The sequence below is a fragment of the Dama dama genome, chromosome 7 (assembly GCF_033118175.1).
Source record: "Dama dama isolate Ldn47 chromosome 7, ASM3311817v1, whole genome shotgun sequence".
NCBI classification, from domain to species: Eukaryota; Metazoa; Chordata; class Mammalia; order Artiodactyla; family Cervidae; genus Dama; species Dama dama.
In genome coordinates this window covers 46,002,670-46,018,908 of record NC_083687.1, presented here as the reverse complement: position 1 = coordinate 46,018,908, position 16,239 = coordinate 46,002,670, and the positions used below count along the sequence as shown (strand labels likewise).

Genomic DNA, 16,239 nt, shown 5'->3' with positions numbered 1-16,239 from the left:
TGACTCTGGTATTAAGCCCAGTGCACTTCTAGAAACTACACTAGGATTTCCGTCTGCTGCATGCCTACATAAACATTGAGGAAAATGCCAGGGTTTGACCAGCAGTTAGCAGTTTCTTACCTGTGTCCCTAAAGGTAGTGATTCCAGGGGCTCTTCCGATGCCTTCCATTTGGCCCTCGGAGATGCATTTATCCAGGGATGTTACTGATCGACTGGATGAAAAGTACAAGTTTGAAATTACTGAGTAAACTATCAGTGGAATCGCCTTTGTCACCTAGGTGTTCCTAAACAAGTGGAAATCTCTCAATTATGCAGCTAGATTACAGATGCCACCAGATAGCACAGTGATTAAAGACAAGTAGCCGGGTTCAGGAGCAACTGGTGCCTAACACATCATCTTGATCAGTACGAAGGTTTGTGATGTTAACTCTTCTCCACTGCTGCTGCTAAGTCGCTTCAGTTGTGTCCGACTCTGTGCAACCCCATAGACGCAGCCCACCAGGCTCCCCCGTCCCTGGGATTCTCAAGGCAAGAACACTGGAGTGGGTTGCCATTTCCTTCTCCAGTGCATGAAAGTGAAAAGTGAAAGTGAAGTCGCTCAGTCGTGTCTGACTCTTAGCAACCCCATGGACTGCAGCCTACCAGGCTCCTCCGTCCATGGGATTTTCCAGGCAAGAGTACTGGAGTGCGGTGCCAGTGCCTTCTCCGTAACTCTTCTCTAGATGCTGAATAAAATTCTTAACTAGTTTTGATAGCTGCCTACATATTTCACATGGACAGCAGGGAAGTGCTGTCAGAAGTGGAGTCCTAGAGCACTTTAGGAAGGACTGTTAGATTCAGCACACTTGATGAAAGTCACGTAAGCCTTTAACAGCCAGTGCTAACAGGAGATGCGAGAACTTGCTCCAGATATTTAAGCCTTGATTAATCTCAGACATCTGGGAAATGGGCATAAACTTTTTAAAGGGAAAAACCCACAAGGATGTTATTTGGGAGAACCTAATTCTAAATGCCAGAGTTTGTGGAATAGCAACCAGAAACCTAAGGATTGTGCTTTTAGGTTTATTGGAAAAATTGGGTGAGGGGCAGGGGGTGCTTGGTCATTTAATTGATCTTTTCTGTAGCACACATAATCATCAAGAAATATCATCTCTGAACTTTCACTTATTCAGCAAAATTAAAGGCTCTCTAAAGGCCATTGTTGCTGCAGAGTGTCCCACCATAATATTTATTTGAAAAATCATAACCGTTTGGTAAAGTCTTGGTCAGCTTCTGGTTTTCTGGGAAGAGTCCAAACCTTTTTAATCTATGTTCATATTTAATTATTCCTTTATATTTGCCTTGTTTATTTTCATCAGAGATTTACTCTAGATTTATTTCTACTTATCTACAGTATTTCTCCTCCTGGCATCATCTCCAACCTTTTTCTTTTTTTCTTCTTTTTGGCGTGTCTTAAACCTGTTTTCTCCTCCACCAACTCTTTACCCCGAATGTCATGCACCAGCATAATGTGCATGTGTCCTGGTTGATGGAACACTTACTAAAGGTCACCGTGGAGGTGCTGTGATGAAGGACCAAATACCCCTGAGCTGTTGACTCTACTCCCCTTAGCAACATGGGCTGTATGGCTGCCCATTTTATCCTTCAGCAGATGAATGCTTGTTCTCACTTTTCAAATGGAGTGAATTTAGAGATGTTGGGAAGCATTTATTCTGAATTAAGCAGAGGGGACTATAATCTTATCTAAGGGAGCCATTAAAATTTGGACATCTGCCATCTTAAGTCTCCATTTAGTTTAAAATTGGCACCTCAAGCTGTAATTATAGTAGGTGCTTATGAAAAGTCTCACTCCCCCCACCCCCCACCAGCTGCACACCTCCCTGTAATCTTGCCATGCAAAATTATGTAGTCTCAGGAATTTTGTTCCTGTGTTCTTGGGATCTTAGTAAATACTTCTTTTGTATTCACCTTTTGTGTCAAAAAATCGCGCCGTTGGCTATTTGCTTTTTATGCCCTGATCCAAAGAATGTTTTCGTCAACAGACTGCTGGGCTTCAATGCTAGGAATGTTAATATGTGCCCTTCACTGCCAGACTGGGAGAACCATTCAGAGTGGCAAAGTGTAACTGGAAACACTATTCTTGTTGGTGATGAAGTTCTTAGGATGGTGTGCATAAGAAGATGCGGTTAGATCACAGGACTTAAAACCTGTATCACATTAACCCTTAAAATTAATTTAGTGAGGAACTAAATGAAGTTCTTTCAAAATGAAATTGACCCTATAGGATGTGTTTTTGTCACTGGGATGTTTGCAGAAGATATTTTTACTCTTTTTAAGAAAAATTGCCACACACAATATGAAACCGTGATAGGACTTAGAGTCTATAGTTAAAATAAAGAAGTGTTCATGTCAGTAATGAGCAACACAGATAGGACTGCCTTTTGGTTTACTTCCTAAAGTTAGCAAACATTGAACTCTGGCCCATTATATAGTTAGGATGAAAACATAACAAAAACCCATTATTTTTTAACAAAACCCCATTATTGCAGTAGTCGCATGCTTTAGAAAACTTTCCCCCCAAGTTGCCCTTGTTTGGATTTCAGAGAAAATATGAGGGGAAAAAAAGAGCGAGAGAGGGAGAAATTGCAGCAACAGAGCATTGATGGAGAAGTGCCGCTGACCTCCCGGGGAGCCAGCCTGAGGGCGGCCCCTGCCTCGGCCAGCAGGGGTCGCTGTTGGGCAGCGATGAGCGGGCAAGCCTGCAGCGCATCTAACTGAATGAAATGGGGTTTGGAAATACATCCATCTTCAGGGAAGTGGTTTGATGAGTTAACTTTGAAAAACACTATGGCTGCACTGCTTACCTTCTTTTTCCCTCGTAAATTTAAATTTACAGAAAACAATTCACATTACAATTATGTAGAATGGTAGTGAGTACTGGAAATGTTTCTTTATAATGAGAGTGTGTCCAAGAGGAGGGAAATTAAATAGAACTTTTAGAAGCCATTTATCTATGAATTTATTATGTAAGTATGGGTTCCTTACTTCTCTTCTTGGGTCCCTGGGAGTTGCAGAGGGGTGGCCTACAGCTCTTACCCCACTGGAATAACAGTCTACATTCCCTGTAGTTCAGATGATAAAAAGTCTGCCTGCAATACAGGAGACCCGGGTTTGAACCCTGGGGTCTGGAAGATCCCCTGGGGAAGGGAATGGCTACCCACTCCAGTTTTCTTGCCTGCAGAATTCCATGGACAGAGGAGCCTGGCAGGCCACAGTCCATGGGGTCGCAAAGAGTCAGACCTGACTGAGGAACTAACATTACTACTACATTGTATGTACCAAGTAAGGAAGAGTTGTCAGTGTGTATCTTATTAGAATAATGATGTGGCCCTTAAGTCAAAAAGGAGAAAAACCCTGGTTCTGAATTCTGGCTTCCCTCGGTGTTTAAGTCGCTTGACTTCCTTGTGTAAGATGAGTTTGGTGTCAGGTCTGCCACAGCTGGCTGTCAGGTTTAAACATCACAGTCCAGTAAAATATTGGCAAGCTGCTTCTGTAAAAGACCTGATGATAAATATTTTAGGCTTTGTGGGCCACACAGTCTCTGGCATGACGACTAAACTCAGTGAGTATGGCCCAAAAGTTGCCAGAGACAGTCTGTCAACAATGGGCCTGGCTGTGCTCCCATAAACTGTACGTGAAAGAACAGGGGGAGCCACGTGGGGCTTGGCAGCCCCTGGTATGTACTAAGTCGTGTGCCATCGTCGTTGCTGAGGTCAGCAACAAGCCCATAGCAAGATGAACAGTGTCACAAACTCAAACATGGGAGCTTCCGGGGTAGGTAGCACGTCTGTGTCCTTGGCCCTGCTGACCTGTGGTCGTGGGCAGGTCACTTTTCCTTTCCAGGTCTTCTATCCGCACAGCTTCGGAGTTGATAGTAATAGTCTTCTCTGGGGGTTAAGGAGACAACGCAGTAATAAGAAAGAGCATTTTTTTTTTTTTTTTTTTTTAGCACAGTTGCAGAGGGCAGAGGGCAGAGGTCTGGGCTTTGTTTTGGCACTCTGGCTATTTAAAAGGATGCCTTTGTCTCAGACTTCTTTAAGGCATCCGTTGTATCTTCTTTCTGCCACTCTGGAATATCCACCCTGTTTAACAAGTATGGAATAACCCGAAACTCATTTTCAAATTTCCAAACTTTGACAGTGGTCTTCCCCCTTCAGCAGCGTCATGACCCAGTGCACACAGGGAGATAAACACTGTTCAGTCCTTATCTTGGGACAGAAAACCACAGGAAGGAATCCCAGCTCTTCTGAGGTTCTCTGTGAGTTGCAGGCACGTGGCTGTGTCCAGGGAGAAGGCCAGGTCTAGAGACACCAGCATCTTCCCACCCCTAATACTGCGAACCTTGATCCTGAAGTGTGTCATGGAGCAAAGACAGATTAAAATGGAGCTAAGTAGTTTTACCTCCTTCCCCATTAAAAAGCATATGGTTTTCTTTTTTTTCTTTTTTTAAAAAAGCATATGGTTTTCTTTATATACTCTTTCATGTAAATTGCATACACTGAGATTTATTATCTATGTGTACAATTACAAATTTTAAAGATTTATAGTATAACTAATTCTTAAACTTCCATACTCACTGTAAAATACAATGTATTTGTTGTGATATTTCAAAGGTTATCAGTTTACTTTCTCCTTCGGGCTTGTATTTCACACGTTTTACTCTTCGTAATAAAATAATTACTTGAAGCTTTTAATGTCTATACCTGTAAACATTCAACTCCCTCATGTATATTTAGAAGTGAGGTTATTGACTATAATTCATTGATGACCTTCTTTCAGATCATTCTGTGATCGGGTTTTTATAATATGACATTGGAACGTGGGGTGTTTAGCACAGACTCAGGAGCCGGACCGACCTGGGTTTGAATCTTGGTTCTGACACTTCTGAGCTGTGGACTCCACCTTGTAAAATAATTCATTGCTTTTTAAACTTTTTTAAATCATTGTCTGAGAAAGAAAAAAAAAAAAAAACCAGGTCCTTAATTAGTTTTTGTTTATCTGCAATCAGATAGCAGTGCTCTGTGTGTAGAGTCAGCCCGGGTCCTCCCGGAGTCTCATCGGCTAGAACCAGAGTGGGGCTCTTGGGGCGTCATGCGCACAGCTGAACGAGAACTGTGAGTGGGTGCAAGGTTTAAGAGTAGTGTGTGTGTGTATGGGGCGGACAGGGGCATTAGGGTGTATTTTGGAGACATTTCCTGAGCTTTTAAATTAAACAAGAGACATGTTGGAATTTATCTCAGTTAACAGTTTCCTATGAAACAATAGGAGGAGAGAAAAAAATTCCTTGTCAGAAAGAGACATCTGAATGAGCATAATAAGGACAACAGGGAGATGGGGGTTGTGTAGGCTTTCCTGAATGAGACAGAATCTTGGTGTCCGTAGAGTAAAATGAAGATTCTGGAGCATTGGCAAATAGGTTGATGTCTTTTTTTTTTAAGATTATTTTGGTCTCATAGAAAAGTTGAAAAGCTAGTAAAGCGTATACTCTTTACCCGGCCTCCCCTATCTGAGCATCTTACGTGACCATACGACACTCGTCAATACTGAGAACCCAGTCCCAGCTCAGGACTGCCGGCTGGGGAGCAGGACTTGCCGGTTTTCCCTCTGATGGCCTTTCCCGCCCCAGGCTGTCCTTCAGGAGCCCACATGGCATCCAGCTGTCCTGGCCCCCCAGCCTTCCCTGTCTCTCGTGACCTCGACATTGATAAAGAGTCGTCAGTTATTTCATAGAATTTTCTCAACTTGAGGTTTGCTGATACATGCTCGTGGCTGGATTGAGGTTATGCATTCTTGGGGAGGCACCATAGGGTGACCGTGACTTTCTTGGGGCATCATATCAGGTACCTTATGTCACTATGTTTCATGGGTCACGTGGGCCTCCATTCCTTGGCCAAGGTGATGTCTGCCAGGACTTGCTACTGTAAACTAAACTCTTGTTCCCTTTATACGTATTTAATATGTGTGTAGATACTTTAAAACTAGGTAGATATTCTGTTTATGCATTGATGGACCTTACCTGTGGTATTACTGTGGTGTTCTAATTTATTCATCAGAGTTTTTCTGCACAGAAAAGTTACCATTTCTCCATTTGTTCGTCATTATTGACTTCCATATGGACTTAAGGCTGTCCACTTAATTCTTTGGGTGACAAGCCCAGTACTGTTATTTATTGTGTAGCTCAAGTCCTTAGTGGCCATTGAGAGCTCTTTGAGTTCTGTTCCTGTGCCCTTTCAATATGCTGCTGCTTTTTTTTTTATTTTTCCTTAAGCAATTCTTTACTCTTTGACACCTCAAGATGGTCCAGCCCTGGAGTTGACCATTTCTCCAGGGACCCCTGGTTCTTTTTATGGGAGAATGGTATTTAGGAACCAAGGTCTAGCCACTAGGTGATGCATTACTGGCTGCTAACCTGTCACTGCTTCTAATCCCTCTTTTTGGATGGAGCTGGGAAATATCTGTATGTATACTAAATCATTCACACACATCTGTATTTATTTCTGTGTACACACACACACACACACACACACACGAGAACATGAATCCACACTGATAATTCTAGTTCCCGTCCAGCCCCACAGAGTTTATTCTATTTAGCCTGTTCCATTTCCTTTTTTTCTTTCTCCTACAGTGAGAAACCTGGTTCTCATCTACAGTATGTTCACCTACCTGTTCCACTCTAGTATACCGATAAACCAGTTCCAGAGATGCTGACCCACCTGTGAAAACAGATTTATAATCACGGCGCAGTGTCTGTGCAGCTCTGTTGTCTTTAGCCATATTAGCTCCCTCGTAGCTCAGCCGGATAAGAATCCACCTGTAATACAGGAGATCTCACTTTGATTCCTGAGTCGGGGAGATCCACCAGAGGAGGGATAGGCTGCCCACTCCATCATTCTTGGGCTTCCCTGGTAGCTCAGACGGTAAAGAATCTACCTGCAATGTGGGAGACCTGGGTTCGATCCCAGGGTTGGGAAGATCCCCTGAGGAAGAGAATGGCAACCCACTCCAGTATTCTGGCCTGAAGAATTCCGTGGACAGAGGAGCCTGGCAGGCTACAGTCCATGGGGTCGCAAAGAATTGGACATGACTGAGTGACTTTCGCTTTCACTCTTTCATATTATCTGGTCAGAACCTCTTCTGCCAAGGTCGCCTGGGTCACGGTTGTGGGGTTTATTTGTGCTCAGGTCAACAGTCTCAGCTTGCATTTCATCTTGAATTTTTCCCACAACCTTGTTAATTATGCTTTTATTTGCATACCATACAATTCACTATATGGTGTACAGTTCTGTGGTTATTGACAAAGGTGTAGAATTGTTTATGTTGTTCAGGTGCTAAGCATGTCCGACTCTTTTCGACCCGCGGACTGCAGCACACCAGGCTTGCCTGTCCTTCACTGTCTCCCAGAGCTTGCGCAAACCCACGTCCATCGACTCGGTGATGCCATCCAGCCATCTCATGCTCGGTGGCCCCCTTCTCCTCCTACCTTCAGTCTTTCCCAGCATCAGGGTCTTTTCCAAGTGAGTCAGCTCTTTGCACCATGTGGCCAGAGTATTGGAGCTTCGTCTTCAGCATCAGTCCTTCCAGTGAGTGTCCAGGGTTGATCTCCTTTAGGATTGTATATCCAATCCCGCCATTATGGAATGGTGTACAGTGGTGTACAATGTACAATCGTCCTATCACCCTAAAAGTCCCCTGTGCCACTTACGTATAGATAACTGCTCCTCCCCGCCCCTCCTCCAAGAGCCCTAGCAACTACTGATCTCTTTTCCTCCCTATATTTCTCTGTTTTCCAGAGCCTCATATGAAAGGAATCAGAATAAGTAGCTTTTGGGGTCTGGCTTCTTTCACTTAGCATAATCCACATGACATTTATCCATGTTTCTGTGGGAATCAATTCCTTTCTATTGCTGAGTAGTATTCTATCATCTTAATGTGCCATAGCTTTTTATCCAGTGACTACTTGAATGATACCTGAGTTTCTTCCAGTATTTGGCAGTCTATATAAATAAAGTTGCTATAAACATTCATATACAGGTTTCTATGTGAATGAAGTTTCCATTTCTGCAGGATTTGATAGTAGAAGTAGAATTGCTGGGTCATTAGCTTGGTGTATATTTAGCTTTGGCAGAAACTATCAAACGGTTTTTCAAAGTGTCTAGATCATTTATTCTAATAGGTGTATAGTGGTGTTTCATTGTGGTTTTAATTTGCATTTCCCTAATGATTGATGATGTTGAGCATTCCTCTATGTGCTGTTTGCTTTTCAGTTGTCTTTGATGAAGTGTCTTCAAAGATTTTGCCCATTTTTTAAAGTGGGTTGTTTGCTTTCTTATTGTTGAATTTGGGTAGTTTTTCATATGTTCTGCATATAATCCCTTTGTCAGAAATGTGATTTTCAGATGTTTTCTTCCAGTTTGTGGCTTATCTTATTCTCTTTTACAGTGTCTATCTAAGAGCAGTTTTCTTAATGTTAATGAAACCTAGTTTATCAATATTTTTAAATTAATTGTGCTTTTAGTGTAATTTGTGAGTTTTTGTTTTTTAAGAAAGTTTGTATTTTGTTTTCATCTTTGAAAATTACTTTCAATGGGCATAGAATTCTGTTTTGTTTACCTATGATTATTACTGTGTGTTTCATTGGTAGCATTTCATTTTTTTTTTTTTCATAGTTCCTTCTCACAGCTGAAATTCCCACTTGGTATTATATGTTGCTCACCATTCTCATCAGAGCTTTTAACATACTATATTGATCAATTATTTTAAGTTATCTGAAAGCTCTAACATCTGTATCATATCTGACTGGTTCTGATTGCTTTCCCTGTTCTGAGTATTTTTTCCTTGCCTTTTGGTATGCCTTGTAATTTTTGTTGAGAGCTAGACATCTTACATGAGACAGTAGAGACCAATGTAAATAGCGTTTATGCGTGGCAAGTCCTTTCATGTGAGAGTTAAAGCCTTGCTATTTCCAGTCAGGAGCTGGACTGGGTTGGAGAGCTCTGTTGCTGTTAAGACTACCATCAGAGGGCGAAAGGCTTCAGATTCCTGAAGAGGCATCTCTTGTTTGGGGTGCGGGTTGGATTGTAAGAGAAAGGCTTGTTCCACTCCCGTTTTAGGTCTTCCCTTTGCGCTGTGCATCAGAGCGGGTGCTGAGCACATTCTGTTCTCCTGCTGCTCTTCCTGCACTATTTTGCTGTTAGCTCTCACTTGAGGCTCATTAGCCTGGCATTAGGGGGTGAGGAGGATGGGGTGGCACTCTGTTCTGGCCCTGCCCCAGCCTTCTGCGGGCACCCTGTCCTCAGGTCCCTGGGCTCTGGCCCTCTTGTGCTCCTACCCCAGCTCAGCTGATGTGGAGGACTCAGCTGGCAGCCCTGCCCCTCGGTAAGGAGTAGAGTTGTGTTTTTCCTCTTACTCACTCCGTTTCCTCACTGCAGTAAATTCTCACCAGTGTCCCGGCGGCAGCGATGCTGCAGCGCTCCTCTTCATAGGACGGAGTGTTTGTTCCCTACGGAGAGAAGGCAGGGGGTGCAGGGGGGTTCCCTGCCCCTCCTAAATCCTGCTGCTCTCTCCTGGGTCCCGATGACCACGGATGCTTAGTCCGCTTTTCTGTGATCATCATCTACAGCCTGAAAGCAGATGTAGTCTCAGAGGGCCCACACCCAGCCCCTCCCGCCCACACTCGGCCCCGAGCAGTCTGCCCACCATTTGGCTGACCTCTGGGCTGTGTCCTGCTGCGTCTGCCCCGAACGACTCAAGCTCAGCTCCCCTCTCTTACACGGACACTCCTGGGCGCTTGGGCTGTCTGATGGGACTTCAGCCTTACAGTGGATTTGCGGAGAGTTGTAAATTTAAAGTTAGGCCCGTTCTTTTTGTTTGTTTTTAAGAGAAAGATAGAAAACAGTAATAGCTTTTGAGCAAGTGTCACCATCGTCGGTCTTTGCGGCAGGACTGGCCTCTGATGACGGCGGCTTCCCTCTCCGGTCACCTGTTCCCTCTAGGCAGTCGTTCCGTTTCTTCTGCTTTGTTTTCTACTTTCTCTTATGAAAGAATTTTTTTCTCTTATTAAAATCTCTAAAAATATATCTGATTTGGCATTCAGGTGGCAAATTCAAAACATATGAGGGATGATGGTCTAATTTTAGAATTTCAAACATCAGACAAGGTATCATAGAGCGAGGAGACAGAGCACCTACCCAGACTGCGCCTGTCTCACATCCAGCGCGGGCACCTGGTGGAATTCGATAGCTTGGTGTATGTATTATTTTATAACAAAATAGTAGAACCCATAAAGCAAAAGGTATGAGATCACATATTAGGAGCCTACATGTATGTTTTGTGTTTGAATGTTTTAAGCACAAAAGTGACATGTGCTTGAGATTTTTTTAAAAAGTTCTAATCTGTTCTATCTCCTAGAAATAATCATACATAAATGTGTTAGTGTTGATACTTCAAGATTTTTCTCTAAGAACGTACCTTTGTAATACAGAAAAGTAATAAAGTAAAGTAATACGCAGACCATTTGGGAAACCCAGGAAAGACACCTGTTAGTTATTTCTCTGTTCACATTTTTTCTCTTGCAAAAGTACACATAAATGCAGACTGCATCGCAGGAAAGCTGAATGTGGTATAGCTCAGCGATAGTGAGTGGGGTGGAGATTTTACACTGCTCTTCTGTTTAACTGTTTAAACTCTTTCTAAGGGAAAGCGCCTCTGATTTTGCAAGTTTTGAATAGACAAGGTTTTAAATCCAGTCTCACATGCACTTATGAGAATTTTAAAACTATTTCCTGGACTATCTTGACTATTCCTTGTTAAACATAGTCTCACGGGACATCATATGGCTGATATTAATGACTTTTAACTAATATTCAATTTCCTATGAGAACTGGGTTGAGTCATCACAGAAAAAGAAATATTACAAAATACTACTACTCAGAGAACAGCAGAAACATGCCTAAATTGCTATTCAAATGTCATGGAAAATTTTTCTGTTTGCAAATACGAAATGCCACCAGTATTTTGGTTTCCTTTTAATTTGTTCAGCAAAAGGGAGGTACAAAGTAGAGAAAAAGAGCTCAGAGAATGAGTTGCAGTAAACTCTGCGTTCACTTTCTCTGTATAGTTCAGGCTTCCTTTGGAGGTGTCAAATTTGAGGCTTCGGTTTCTGGTCTGCACTATGTATCACCCTCTGCCCGTCTGCTCTGGCGAGGTTTGTCCACCTTCCGCATCCTCCAGGAAGCCCTCCTGGCCACTCCCCTCCTCTGCCGGCGCATCCCTCCGATCCCCGCTGTCCTGACTGCCTTCCTCCCCGTGTCATCCTCCCCAACTAAACTGGGGGCTCTGTGTGGGCAGCGCCCCGGCCTTGAATATTCCTCGCAGTATTGCCAAGCTTATTAAAAAAAAAAAAAAGAAGATGATGCCGTTCGTTAAACTTGCATAAGCATCTATAACGTCCCCTCTCGGTTGTTTTTTCTCAGACGAGAAACAGAGATTCAGTTTCGAGCGGTCTGGATACGACCCGGAGGAATCCGACGGCGCCGAGGACGACGAGAACGAGAACGAGGACGAGGACGAGGACAGCCAGGCCGAGTCGGTGCTGTCGGCCGCGCCCTCGGCCGCCGCCAGCCCGCAGCACCTGCCGGCCAGGGGCGGCCCTCGGGACCCCGCGGGCGCGGACGAGGACGCCAGCGCCCCCGAGGGCTTTCCCGGGGGGCCCGCGGACCCGATGGACGTGCTGCCGAGGGCGCTGCCCACCAAGATGACGGTGCTGAGCGCGCTGCAGTCGGACCGCGGCGGGAGCCCGGGGTCCCCAGGGAGCGCTGGGCCGCGGGCAGCGGGCGACGTGGAGGTGGCCGCCCGCCCACCCGAGGGGGCGCCCAGGTCCCCGTGTCACCAGATGTCTGTGGACTACCCCGACCCCGAGGAGATGCTGAGCGGCTCTGCAGCGGGAAAGGCTGTGGCTTTATCGCAGGTAGTGGATCCGTAGCAGTTTTCCTTTTTTTCCCGTTTATTTTTATTAGTTGGAGGCTAATTACAATATTGTAGTGGTTTTTGCCATACATTGACATGAATCAGCCATGGATTTACGTGTGTTCCCCATCCTGATCTCCCCTCCCACCTACCTCCCCATCTCATCCCTCTGTGTCTTCCCAGTGCACCAGCCCCAAGCACTTGTCTCATGCATCCAACCTGGCTGGTGATCTGCCTCACCCTTGATAATATACATGTTTCGATGCTGTTGTCTCTAAACATCCCACCCTTGCCTTCTCCCACAGAGTCCAAACGTCCATTCTGTACATCTGTGTCTCCTTTTCTGTTTTGCATATAGGGTTATCATTACCATCTTTCTAAACTCCATATATATGCGTTAGTATACTGTATTGGTCTTTATCCTTCTGGCTTACTTCACTCTGTATAATGGGCTCCAGTTTCATCCATCTCATTAGAACTGATTCAAATGAATTCTTTTTAATGGCTGAGTAATATTCCATGGTGTATATGCACCACAGCTTCCTTATCCATTCGTCTGCTGATGGGCATCTAGGTTGCTTCCAATATACCGTGTTCATAGATTGGAAGAAGCGGTTTTCCTTTTGACTTCAGGAGTTAATGTACTGAAATTGCTCATTTGTAGCTACATCAGTTTTTGTTTTTTTTTAAACCTTATTTCCTTTTGTTTGATTTAAGGCTAAAGAACATTTATGCCCTTTGGATTCCTGTTATGTATCTTAGTGAAAGTTCATCTATTGTATTACAAATCTATAAAAGAACCAAGTAGATCTTTGCAGTATGCTCATTTACTACTATCTGGTTTTTTTATGAATATCTTGGAATAAAAAATATTTGTGTGCCAATGGAGAATATATATGAGTCTCTGGACCTCCATTTTCCATGGCTTCCTCTGAGATGATCTTCCACTGGCTTTGATATGATGGATTTGCACTAATTATCCAAACAGTTTATATGTCATCCCTATTGACAAGGCAGCTACCAGTTTGACACCCCCCCCCCCATCCCCACCCAAAAGAAAAAAAAAAGTGTTAAGAAGTTCACTTTGCTTGAATCATTAAATTGCTGTCACCGCTTAGGAAAGCTTCCTGTCCAAGAACTAGCTCAGAACCAGACTCAGGCCTCAGGAAAGTCACCCTCCATGTGAGCAGTGAATGACTTCCTGCTTTTACATACCCTGGCAGGCTCCTGAGAAATCTGTTTTCTCTCATGGACAGTTCTCTTACCTCTGGGATAAGCTGAGGATCACCATAGGATTTATTTCTAAATGTGGCAGATTTTGGTTTGCTGGGTAACACTAGAGAAAACTTGGAAGACTATGAAAGCTTGAATTACTAGAGCTTATCCTGCGTTAATATTATTTAATTAAATTACATTCATATTTAAGTAGCATTAATATTTAAATTAACATAAACATTAATGGAGTTCTATAATATGGCTATATCAAGAAAAAGTGAATATTTAGATGATAATCCTGGGTGAGAAGATTGGCAGGACTTACCCCTTCTACTGACATTTCGTACCTTTCCTATTAGTCACCTGTGCTCTAAGCTTCTGTCCCTAAATCTCTCACACACCTGCTGGTGTCTGGAGATCCGGTTTTCAGTAGACATTTCATACACTTAGAATAAATGAAGGAACAAATGAAAACTGCAGACCTCTTCATTAATGGAAGCTCTTTATTTCATAAATGAGTAGTCCTCCAGTTAATTTTCCCCCCACCTGAGTCGATACTCATGGCCAACTAAGATCGCAGAATTTCTCAGTAATTCCTAATCTCTAAACTAGGGTGGAGCTGGAGGTGCCATCAATAATAACAGCAGTGGAAGAAGAAGATAATTATGGCCGCCTCTCAGGGTTAATGTTGGTATAAATGAGATGATATCCAGGAAATCTGTTTGAAATTAAGTACTATACAGAATCTGTGGCGGTTATTTATTCTAGAAAATAAAGAGCTTAAGGGTGTAATAGGAATTTTGCTTTTTAAATCAACATACCAACATTTAGCAAGCTTCTTTGTATGAAATCGTTGTTGTACACACTTTTACCTCAGGACAGAAGAGCTAAAACTTTTTACAAGAGCTAAAACTTTTGCTCGGTGACCAATAAGGAAGCTGAGCCATCAAGAGATGATTCGTCTTGTCTTTCAGGGCCCCCCCTGCCTGAGCCTTCCTCCTCCCCCGGCGTCTGAGCGCAGCCCTCAGCCGGGAGGGGCTCCTCAGTCCACCTCGCCTCGGCCCGGCCCCCAAGAGCAGAAGCCGCAAGCCGCCCTGCCTCCGCCCGCGGGCCTGCCTTCTCCGCAGACGCACCTGTTCAGCCACCTGCCTCTGCATTCCCAGCAGCAGTCGAGGACACCCTATAACATGGTTCCGGTCGGGGGGATCCAGGTGGTCCCGGCCGGCCTCACCTACTCCACCTTCGTCCCCATCCAGGCCGGGCCAGTGCAGCTCACCATCCCGGCTGTCAACGTCATCCACAGACCGCTGGGCACCCCCCGGGACTTGAGCGCGGATGTGCCAGGCGCCGCCAGCCCCGCGGGCGTGGCCGAGCTGAGCAGCGTGGTGCCCTGTATCCCCATCGGCCAGATCCGCGTGCCGACGCTGCAGCCCCTGCCAGCCCTGAGCATGGAGACCGTCAACATCGTGGGTCTGGCCAGCGCCAACCTCGGCCCGCAGGTCCGCCCGCCAGGCCTGGCCCTCAACGCCGTGGGGCTGCAGGTGGTGGCCGCCAACCCCGTCTCCCAGAGCAGCCCCGCGCCCCCCACGCCCATCCCGGGCCTCCAGATCCTGAACATCGCCCTGCCTACGCTCATCCCCTCCGTGAGCCAGGTCCCCGTGGACGCCCAGGGCGCCCCCGACATGCCCGCTCCCCCAAACAGGTCTCCTCGAGAGGCGCCACTCCCGCAGCCTTCTGCCGGGGCGCATCCTGGCGGCGGGACCCCATCCCCGCAGGGCTCACCCGGAGTCCAGCGGGAAAGTGCACAGAAGGGTCTAGATCCGTCTGCTCCGGCCAGAGACCAGGCCAGGCGGGACAGCTGCAGTCCTAGGGACGCGGGGACGGGGCCCCCAGCGAAGCTCCGGCACGACGCCCCTGGCGCGCCCTGCAACCCAGCCTCGGCGCCCCCACCCCCGCCAGGCCGGCCGCGGCTCCCCCTGGACCCGGAGGGATCTCGGCCCCCGGCCCGGAGGCCGGTCACCCAGTTCAGCGACGTGAGCAGCGACGAGGATGAGGACAGGCTCGTGATCGCCACTTAGGGGCTGTTTATTCAGGGGGGTTGGTTTGGTTTGGGGGTTTTTAGTTGTTGTTTTTGGGGTTTTTTTTTTTTTTTTTTTATATATATAAACACTTACAGGTTTCTTTGAAAACCCTCCTTTCCTTAAAGCACATTTTTCTGACATAAACTCATGACTAATCTTTGTGCAATCATGAACTTTTGACCAATAATTGTTGTTTTGTGTCAGCTCCAGCCATTTTTGTACATGTTGTATAGACAATTGTGCCTTTTAGGAGTTTTATGTTTAGAAACTGTACAGATTGTTGAATATCTATATACATAAAGTATATATTATATATGTACATGAAAGCCAGGTAGTTATTTGTGTTTAGCAAGGAAAAACCTGTCAAATAAATCCAATGATTAAATTATATGTTGCACTGTTAAATATTAAATTTTTATGGCTGTGGGGCAGAGTTTCTGTGTATAAATTAGTATGTAAACTCCATATTTATTGTATTCATATTAGTCTTTGAAAATGGGTCTGTCCTCCTTGTGTAAGACAGTAACTTTACACTTCAGACAGATTTTCTGTGTTATGAAATGTTTCAGTAAAATTGTTTACTGACTTTACCATTGCTTTAGTTGTGATTTCTTTATGTCATGTAGTGACCAGCAAACTACATTCGGAAAAGAGCCTGAAGTTAACATTCCTTCCACACTCACCCCCACCCCCTGTATTTTTGAGAAATCAGGGCTTTATATACTGCCGAGGGAAATAGCCAAGAGACCAATCTTTCCAACTTAATGAGGAATAATTTTGTAGCTATTTAGAGAAGATTCAGTACTTAAGAACACTACATGTTAAGTGTGCTTAGCATAAGGACAGAAACGGGCAACGTTCGTAAAGGTGGGTATGACAGCTTCTGAGAAACGTATTATGTTACAAATCAGTCTGA

At 44.8% G+C, this 16,239-nt stretch overlaps 1 protein-coding gene across 6 annotated transcripts in view; it reads left to right on the top strand.

Moving 5' to 3' along the window:
* Positions 1-15,892, top strand: part of HIVEP1 (HIVEP zinc finger 1) — a 130,263-nt gene extending 114,371 nt beyond the window's left edge. For all 6 annotated transcript variants that reach the window (XM_061147632.1, XM_061147627.1, XM_061147628.1 and 3 more), the window contains 2 exons: positions 11,535-12,028; positions 14,217-15,892. In XM_061147632.1, the coding sequence (XP_061003615.1) occupies positions 11,535-12,028; positions 14,217-15,320 (1,598 nt within the window). In that variant the 3' untranslated portion in view covers positions 15,321-15,892. The remainder of the gene's footprint in view (positions 1-11,534; positions 12,029-14,216) is intronic.
* The last annotated feature ends 347 nt before the right edge of the window (positions 15,893-16,239 follow it).